Source organism: Barbus barbus (assembly GCF_936440315.1).
Source record: "Barbus barbus genome assembly, chromosome: 31".
NCBI lineage: Eukaryota > Metazoa > Chordata > Actinopteri > Cypriniformes > Cyprinidae > Barbus > Barbus barbus.
Window position 1 is genome coordinate 22,801,429 of NC_136759.1, and position 10,105 is coordinate 22,811,533.

Here is a 10,105-nt window from a genome sequence, read left to right on the forward strand (position 1 = left end):
TGTATGGCGTGGGGACACGCCTTTCGGAGGGGGGCGTAATGTCAGTCCTGTGTCTTGTTTCCCCCTCCTCTCGTGCCCATATTTGGTCTTCCTGTTCCTGTCCTCGTTTGTCATCATTAGTTCCTTTGTCTCCAGCCCTGTTTAATTACTCCCCACCTGTTCCTGGTCTTGCTCGTTGATTTCCTAGTGTTCTTAAGCCCTGTGTCTCCCTGTCTCCCATTTCCTTTATTGTTCATCGATACCCCAAGCTCCATGTTCTATGTTTTGGATCTAAATAAACCTGGCTGTTGAAATTCTCCGTGTTTCCTCGCTCCTTGCTCCAAGTGCAACGTGACAGCATGTGTATTATGACAAGTTTCATTTGTGGGCAAACTGTCTATTTTATACATGTAACTATTTATAGAATTTGTAACTTTCAGGCTATAGTTATACAAGCTTGTTTTTGTTTGTTTTTTTGGGGGGGGGGGGGTACTATGTCAATGCTTAAGTGTGAATTAATCTTTCATGTTTGACTACTTATAGTCTTAAGAATTACACACACTCCAAAAAATAATTAAATAAAATTAATAAATAAAAATTAATTAATAAAAAAAGGTATAAAAGCTGTAACTGAGGTGGTGCCCTCTAAAAAGGTGTTCCTTTTTACCTTATTTATCAGAAGAAGAAAAAAAGTTCTGAGCATCTGGATTATAATACAGATAATTGATCTTTTTCATGTAGAAATACAGAAAAATACTTTCATTATAGCATTTTATAGCATATTATTTTTATTTAAAAGAAGCATTTAAAAAATGTCACATATACAAAGAATTGCTCCACAGCGATGAAAAATTGTCCAATATTCAATCAGTAGAGATTGATAAATGTACAGTACACATAGTATTATTGTAGAAATTCATCCTGGATCAACATGGAAGTGAAAATCATAACAACTGAACAGGTTGGGAACTTCCATATTCTGTGTTTCGATAATATTTTGAGACTATATAATTGTGACAAATGTAAACCTCCATATTCCTAAACAGTGCATACATCTATCTATTCTAAAATATAATAATAATAATAATAATAATGCAAAAAACTGTTTTACTCTACTGTTTTCCATTCTGTTTTCCAAGTGTTTTGAAAGTGTTAAAAAAAAATAAAGTTATTTTTATATAAAGTGTGTAAAACATGCTATATGAACACTGACTTATTTTGAAGTGAACCCATAAAGACTTAGTTAATTATTACTGGTGGATTATTATTATTATTAAGAGATTTATTAAAGAGTGCAGAAGACAGTCAAATTAAATAATGTGATGTTTTGAATGTTGTTTTCTGATGAAGGTACCAGTGGTTGAATTTACAACATCCATCTTATCATTCATGTATTGCTTATCTACCCAGCTGAAAAAAGCACAAAAAAACAACAACAACAAAATCACAGTTAGTTCTACTAATAAAACAAAAATAGATTTATTTTATATTTGGCAGTTTTGCATGCAAAGATTATATATCTCCTCACCTTCCATGTGGAGTGATGTTGGTATGATATAGAAAGGATCTCCGGTGTCTCGATCATACAAGTGTTGGCGCAACACATTTTTAACCATCTTTAGACTCAAAGTGTACCGTATCAACTCCTCATGTTCTAAAGGCATCATGAACTCTAGCTTAAACTGGGCTGTAGTGTCCCTGTATGGAAACACAGCATTAAAAGGTCATTTTGGTCAACTTTAACTTGATATAAATGAGATGTGTTTGGCTGGGTCGCAAAATGTGTGGACAAGGCTTAAAGGCACACTAATGTATGCACAAGCAAATAAAACGAAAAAGCGGCGTAAAATGTGACAGTGGAGTGTGAAATTGACTTACTTGAGATTGTTTATGGTGACATTAGAGAAGTACCGCTCCAATGCAGGAGAAGAAATGTAGACTCCTGTCAGCTGAGGGTTCATCAAGGTGTATGGGAGAAACAGACATAGAGTGACTGATTAATCATACTTGTACCTAGCTAAATAAATTCTACTCCTGGATGTCTAGCTCATCTATCACACCTACTGGAGTCCGTCTACTACTGAGCTCTGTTAAATCAGATGTGTTAGATAAACAAAACATCTCAAATATGCAGTGATGTGCCCCCAAGGAACAGCACTGAGAGAGAGAGAGAGAGAGAGAGAGAGAGAGAGAGAGAGGAAACAAAACACTACCACTGTGAAAGCAGAAGTGCAAGTTGTGGCGCATCCCACTCAGGTGGGTTAGTTCACCCACAAAATGAACATTTTCTCATTATTTATTCATCCTCACCAAGAAGTACCAAACCTCTTTGACTTGCTTTCTTCTGTGAATCACAAATGGTGTTTTTTTTACAGAAACTCTTGATATGTGCAATAGCTCTAAACAGTGATTACGTCCAATGAAAGCATTGTTCTTTTGAGGAATCTTTTCCACGGAATAAAGAAAGTCATACAGGTTTGGAATGACAAAGGGGCGAATAAATGACACTATGGGTGAATTTTCACATTTGGGTGAACTATCACTTTAAGACAGATGTCCTTAATCACCATGATTCAAGGATTTTGAAAGTTAGTTTTTAGTTGTAACAGTCTACTGTGCATTAATGTGATCATTTCAAAAACTGCTGATTTTCAAAAGATACAGTTCATAAAAAGGTACACTGTTAATATAATGTTCTGGGTTCAGTACAAGTATTCTGTGTCTTTTGCTATTGCCAAAATACACGTCCCTCTATTTGAAAAAATTTATTCATGTCATTATGTTTACAGCACAATCATGTCTGCACTTTCAATAGAAGTGTAGGGGCAAGTCATTTCCTGTTTGCTTAAACCAGTCTGTGTAAAGTTACCATTAAAGTGACCGAGACAGTAACATTTTTAGTTTAGTTTAGGGCAACAGGGCCCTATTCTTTTTCTAAGGACTGCAAATTATTTTTTTATTTAAACACGGTCAACATGATCTGGTTTGGTTTGGCCATTAGGAGGCAACAAATTTATGGTGAAAGAAGGGGAAAAGGAAGTGTGTTGTAACTTCTGTATACATTGACTGATTTTGATAAACTTCAGCAGTTTGTTCGTTGAAGGAGGCAAAGTTATAGTGCCACCAACTGGCAACAGGAAGTGTGTGATTTTCAAAAAGATTTAAAGGGTACCTATTATGCAAAAATCACTTTTATAAGTTGTAAGAAAATGGTACAAATCCACCCACACATTTTTTTTTTTTTTTATAATCCCAATGAATTATAAACAGTCTCTTCAAACGGGCGGATTCAGATTCTCTCTAAGTAAACATCATCTTAGGGAAAAAGTCCCGCCCATTTATGACGCTCTCTGCCCTATTAGCATTAACACAGCCGTGAATGAGAAGCAGCAATCCGCCATTACTATTTTCTTGCTGTAGCTGATGGAGATATACAATGTCCGTGCTAAAGGGGCATTAGTGTTGTGTTTTAGGATGCACCAATGAACATACAGTAGGAGTGGACATATCCTGGAAAAAAATCTGTAAAGTCCCCATATGTTTAGGGATCAATACCAACGCTTTATGCGTGAACGTCAGCTCCAGACAAAGTAAGTATCACACGTCATATTTTGATTTCAAAAACGCCTTTCAGGAATAGCTTCTTGGCACTCTGTAAGGCTAATGTTGCTAAAGCTACCATTATCTCTACCTGTTTTCACTGGTGCTGCCTTCACAAGCTACCACAATGATTGTAAATAGGAATGTGGTAGTTAAATATTGCATATGAAAGCAATGTGAAGTCAACTTATAAAGTTTGTGATAGCATGCAAAGGCACCATGAGACCAGCTACGTCATTATTTTTAATCACTCCGTGCTCCCCATCTGTGTAATTCATAAACGCTCATTTATTATGCACAGTAATCACATGACTGACTTTTAAAATGAGTATGTTTTCTGTAAAGATAACAGGCTTGTACTAATAATGGGATGTTTATTTGCAAAGACCAGCACCGGTATTGACAGAGCATGAGAAATTGAAGCTCTTCTGAAAAGGGGGCCGGGAGCACCAGCTCATTTGCATTTAAAGGGACAAACACAAAAATGGTGCGTTTTGGCTCATACCCTAAAAGTAGCAATTTTAATAAGCTATAAAAAATGACCTGTGGGGTATTTTGAGCTAAAACTTCAAATACACACTCTGGGGACATCAAAGACTTATTTTGCATCTTGTAAAAGGGGGCACAATAGGTCCCCTTTAAAATCAGCCCTTTATTTTTACCCGATTTGCTTCAAACTTCATCAGAATAATGTCAAAACATGGCTGTAAAACTGCGAAGAGATTCTTGATTTCTTAAATACTGTTTACACATATCTATAATAATGTTCAGATCATTCTTGTTATTACCTGCTGTTTCAGCTTTATTATAGTCTCTTCATCCTGAGTGTCTGAAGTGAAACTGTTAGTGTCCAGAGTGAAATTCCCTCTGAAGAAGCGCGCCACCACAAATGACGATTTGTCATATTTTTCATCCTCATCGTCATGACCAACTTTAAAACACAAAGGGTTGCAAAACAAAAATAAAATACACTCAGAAACTTACACAGGAATTGCGTAACAAACATATGTTGTGGTTCAGTCATCAATGAAACAGCTGACATTTTGGGAATGTCTGATTTCATAACTTTAAACATCAGCGTCAGAAGACCAAGCCAGATATGACTGGTATCAGAAGAATTCAGGATGCACTTGGCCAAAAACCAAAACCAAAAATATGAAAGCTGAGACTTTGTTTCCTATTAAAAGTGCATAAAAACAGCAGAATATATAACCAATTGCACTAATAACATTGTCATTAGCATCCACACTAGACAAAGAATCTGAATGGAGCATTGGTACCTGCGCACACAATGATTGAGATCCCAATAACCAAAGCAAAGGCAATAAAGATGATAAGTATCAATGTCCATAGCTTGAGTTTCCACACCACCACCTCATTCAGTTCTCTCTTGACCCTCCGCAGCTCCCTCTGCCACTGCAAACAAACAGAGGAACACGTTTTTCTTATTGTACCATAGTGATATTCAAAGCCAAGTCTGGATACAGAGAGCTGTTTAAATTACAGTAGACATTTTTGCTTGGCTTGTTGCTTTTCAGATTTACCTTAGGTTTACTTAGAGAATCAGTATCAACGTCTCCATCCACATGGAGGTGCTGTTCCCTATTGTTCTCAGCGACCTGAAAACACAAATCCAGTCTGACAGGTCAAACTAAACTAAAGGGTCAGTTTGCAGCTTAAAATTCTGCACAAAGTACAAGGTGTCAGGGCACACATATAAAGTGGAGTTTACTTGAATAACAATAAGTGAAAACATGTCTGTATGTAGGTTATTTAGACAATTTCTGTATTTCTCAACCAGGTTTGCATATTTATTGTTTGAGTCATTGCATATCAGGTTTCAGAGTGAGACAAAATGGAAGGAGCAGCTTATGTAGTTGAATGTATGTCAAAATGGTTTTGCTCTGGCTCAAAACATAGTTCCATTCAATCAGTTAATTTCTTCAGCCAATCAAAAGTTAGAAGTAAGAGGCATATACCTGTGTTGTTGAAAGCAGAGGGGACACTTCATTTCTTTCCACGCAAGCACCATTCCCTGGAATCACCTGTGAACATTTGAGACAATTTATACAACATACACATACATTAAGAGAAAAAACGTTGCTCTGTACAGTTGCAGTATGGAAAGTATATTTTTAGACAACAGCCACTAAGAAAAGAGTAAAACATTAAAATGGTACAGGGGCAATGGAGAGGGCCCATAATAAAGAAAATAGTACATCTTTGCAATGTGCCAAGTGTGTTTAAAAAGTACTATTTAGTCTTTTTTTTATGTGTTTTGAAAAACATGGTGTAACCATCACATAAAAAGTCATACAACCATATTAACCTTTAATACAATATACACACACATACACACATATATATAGGTAGTTGACAAATAAAAATTGGACTGTGTTCCATGGTGTGGCAGCAAAAATGTATAAAAAAAAAATACAAATAACATGAGAAAAAACTATCTTCATTCTTAGAGTTACAAATAGCATGAGAGGTTTATCTGCAATGTTAGAAGGTTATTTATATCACACCATAGAACACATTGATACGTCAACTACCCACGTGTGTGTGTGTGTGTGTGTGTGTACTTGTGTGTTCATCAATAATAACACAAATATCTTTAAAATCTCACGTTTTTGAGAATCATACCACATGACATTTTACAACTTTTTACAGCCTACTATAGTAATCCTGCCGACAGAAGAAAAGTAAAAAACATCTCAAACCAGACTAAGACAGTTTCCTAGTCTTTGGTCTCAAAACCTGGTTAGGTGTGCGTCCATCGTCACCTAACTATTGTCGTAGATCCATTGAACTCTATTGGAACGAGACAGAACTTATAGTTGCTTTAGAGAAACGCACCCCAGGCTGGTTTGTTGGCTATTTCTAGAGGAATTTTCAGAGGAACCACTTAACTAGATGAAATAAATAAATAAAGCCTTATACAGTAGCAGTGTAGCCTAGAAAGTATATTTTTAGACAATAGCCACATTGCTACCTTGTAATGTACAATGTAAAAAAAATAAAAATACGAATATTATAATCATTTAGTTAAGCATTAAGGTACCACCTGGTTCCTTTTTGTACGGGATTAAAAAGTAAAAATAAAAGCTTTTCCATAGATCTTACGATCAAACCGAAACAACAATGCAAGTCCCTCAGGGTAAAACTGTAGTGTTGTCTTAGTAGGGCTGGACTTGCACAAACATCATGAGTAACCAAACTTTTCAATGATCTGAAAACTAGAGTAGAATGAATTAAAGACACATTTCTGAAAATGTACCTCAATCGTTTGGTCACTGGAGACGTTGTTGTTGTCACAGACAACTTGAATGGGCTTCAACTCCAGCTCGTCGCTCATTCTTCCATAGTCACGATCCCAACCTGAAGAAGACCCGGAACTGAGACGGGATTGCGAAAAGGTCTCACCGGGTTTGTGAACAATGCCGTGTTCCCAATTGTTACATTTAGCAAGTAAAGGATAAATAAGTTGATTCCAGGTTTCTTCTCAATGCGGCTGATAATGATACAGGCAACAGGTGAAATTTAAGTGTTAAAAAACGTGTCGTATTTAAGTCAGGAGTGTCTGTCTGCAACAGTGAAGTGAAACTGGAGTAAAGCACACAGTTGTAAAGCGCTGCCGACAGGAACTGCGAGTAATTTGCTGTCTGACGGCCAATGAAGCAGACTATCACTGGATTCAATAAAAATATGTTTTATGGCGCGATAATGTGTGTACTTGCCTATTTCTGCAGTCCTAACAATTGTTATATATCTTAGCCCAGCTATTTTAAACTCGTTGATCACATTATATGCATTACTATTATGAATAATAATAATAAAAAAAACTTATACAACATAGATAGGAACACTGAGATAAAAGACAAAAATAAATACATCCATCGAAGTATTTCAAAATTGTTTCTTTTTTGTCAAATATAACATCAAATTTTTATATTAGTGCTTTTCAACAGCAATATTGTAATTTTTTATTTACTGAAATATTGTCATTGCAACATTTTATTGCAATTTTCACAAACAACTTCAATTGGATTTATATTGTATACCTAAGTTCACTGTTATCCCACCGGTCACTATTGTGACCATCAGCATGTTTACTCATTATATGACCACACTCAACAAAACTGAATAAATGTGAATTCATGTATTAATACTAGACACCTTAATGATAATGTGTACCAAAAATCTGGCATATCTTTATGTTTCCATAGTTTATTAGCCTTTTGTTTTGGACATCATCTTCTCAAGGTGCAATTATAGGAAATAAACTGCTCCTCATGTGACAAAAACTACACATATTTAATTGAGACCCTTTATTTTTTCCATATTTGCAGGAAGTGCACTAAAACATCCGTCAGTAGGGTTTTTAGAGCTTTATAAATGAAAACCTTTTTTACGGTCATTATTGTGACGGGTGGGATAAAGTGGGTTAAGGCAGGGGTGTCAAACTCAATTCCCAAAGGGCCGGAGCCCTGTAGAGTTTAGCTTCAACCCTAATTAAACACACCTGATCCAACTAATCAGGGGCCCGTTTCAGAAAGGAGGTTCAGTGAAAACCCGGAGTATGTTAACCCTGAAATCAGGGAAACTCTGGGTTTTCTGTTTCAAAATGGGAGGTTTGTCAAACCCGGGAAAGCAGGGTAAGTCAAGCCCGTTTCTGAAAGAGAGGTAACTTGTACTCAGAGTCAGTTATTGTGTTAACATACTCTTTGAACCTAACCTGGTCGGGAGCAGGTTTTCTTAGTTTTCTTAGCAGAGTTTCAAAGTGTAAGCGATGATTTAATACCCCATTTATTCATTCACGCTGCAAAATTGCTTTTCTTACTGAGTATGTTTGTCTTATTTCAAGTACAAATATCTAAAAATTCTTAATATGCATTTTATATATAAAAAATGGTCTACATTTAGTCTTGTTTCCTGGGGGATTTTCCTTTTAAGTGCATTTTACATAAAACAAGTAAAATTGTCCGCCATAGGGTAAGAAAAATAATCTTAATGCAAAAGGAAACAAGAATATATTTAATTTCTTACCCCATTGGAAGATTTGCTAAATAAGAAAAATGCACTTTAAAACATCGGAGATGCAGAACACACAAGTCCACTGTATGCAGATTTTAGGGAAAGTGTGCATCCCTCTCACACTCATTGTGATAATTTTTTCCTGGGCACAAATCCATCAAAGAGGGGACTGTAGGTCAGTGCGGTAAAAATCGGTTTAAATGAGGCTAATCTGATAAATGACATTCACTTGATAACATCTTTCTGTGACATCTGGAAGTAACCCAATAATCAGAATTTCCTTCAGGATTTCCGCTGTGGTTGAATGCATTGATGACGAGCACCATCTGAAAATGAAACTTTATGGAATTGGATTACTTTATGGAATGGAAGGATGCCAGATGGAGGTGTAGTATGATCCGTAACCACCACCACAGCTGTTAAATAAACAAATTATTCACAATTTTTTTTGGTCATCTTTATTTCCTAATACAAAAGCAAAAGTTATTCTTTTTACTTTTGGATTTTAGAAATCTTCCCATACTTGACCATCTCCTCTTCATCTGTCAGTGGTGCTGGTGCTGTCGACAAGTCCGTAGTTAATATTCTTACTCTAATTAAGAAATGTAACGGTTGGATTAGAGAATATTTAATTAGCCTATGTGAAAAGAGTGTTTAGACTATGTGGAAAAAGCTACAGCGCATTGAAATAGACATTGAATGATATTTAATGTCCAATGTTTGTAAAGTCATACATGTAGCCCACACCCATGAACCTTTCATGTTTAAAGCTTTACCATCATTGAATTGTTTTTATACTTTCCTTTTTAGCTGCTGCCACATTCTTGTTTCTTTTTTCTGTCTTTTTATTTTTTGTGGCCATGGGATACCTTTAAAATGAATACTAGTTCAATAATTTACAGTTTTCACCTCTGATATTATAACAGTTATTAAGAATTAAAGTTACGCATTGAAGGAAGTACGCATGCTGACTTCTTTTTGGTGACTTCAAATTCTACCAACGTGATAGAAGTTTGTTTGAAATCTTGGCAAATTTATTAAAAAAAAAAAAAAAAAAAAAAAAAAAAAAATCACCTGCACGTGAGTTTTCACAGCCTTTGCTCAATTCTTTATTGAAGCACCTTTGGCAGCAATTACAGCCTCAAATCTTTTTGGGTGTGATGCAACAAACTTTGATAATCATTTGGCAATTATCTGCCATTCTTCTCCTCACCTCTTCATCTCTCAAGCTCTGTCAGGTTGGATGAAGGCAGGCGCACATTTTCAAGTTTCTCCAGAAATATTTGATTGTGTTCAATCCCAGGCTGTGGCTGGGCCACTCAAGGACATTCACAGAGTTGTCTATAAGCCACTCTTGCTGTGTGCTTAGGGTCATTGTCCTTTTGTGCTCTGACAGGCACTGTTAACTGTGGGACCTTATATAGACAAGTGTGTGCCTTTCCAAATCATGTCCAATCAACTGAATTTACCACAGGTGGACTCAAATCAA

The 10,105-nt window shown here is 36.0% G+C and overlaps 1 protein-coding gene across 1 annotated transcript; it reads right to left on the reverse strand.

Moving 5' to 3' along the window:
- Nucleotides 1-745: 745 nt before the first annotated feature.
- c15h3orf52 (chromosome 15 C3orf52 homolog) lies at nt 746-7,246 on the reverse strand. The gene is made up of 8 exons (XM_079386928.1): nt 6,860-7,246; nt 5,559-5,624; nt 5,124-5,198; nt 4,860-4,995; nt 4,368-4,510; nt 1,858-1,928; nt 1,508-1,677; nt 746-1,389 (listed from the first exon to the last, which is right to left on the reverse strand). Exons 1-8 carry the CDS (start codon nt 6,935-6,937, stop codon nt 1,382-1,384), a joined length of 747 nt encoding a protein of 248 aa, XP_079243054.1. The 5' UTR covers nt 6,938-7,246; the 3' UTR covers nt 746-1,381.
- Nucleotides 7,247-10,105: the final 2,859 nt, after the last annotated feature.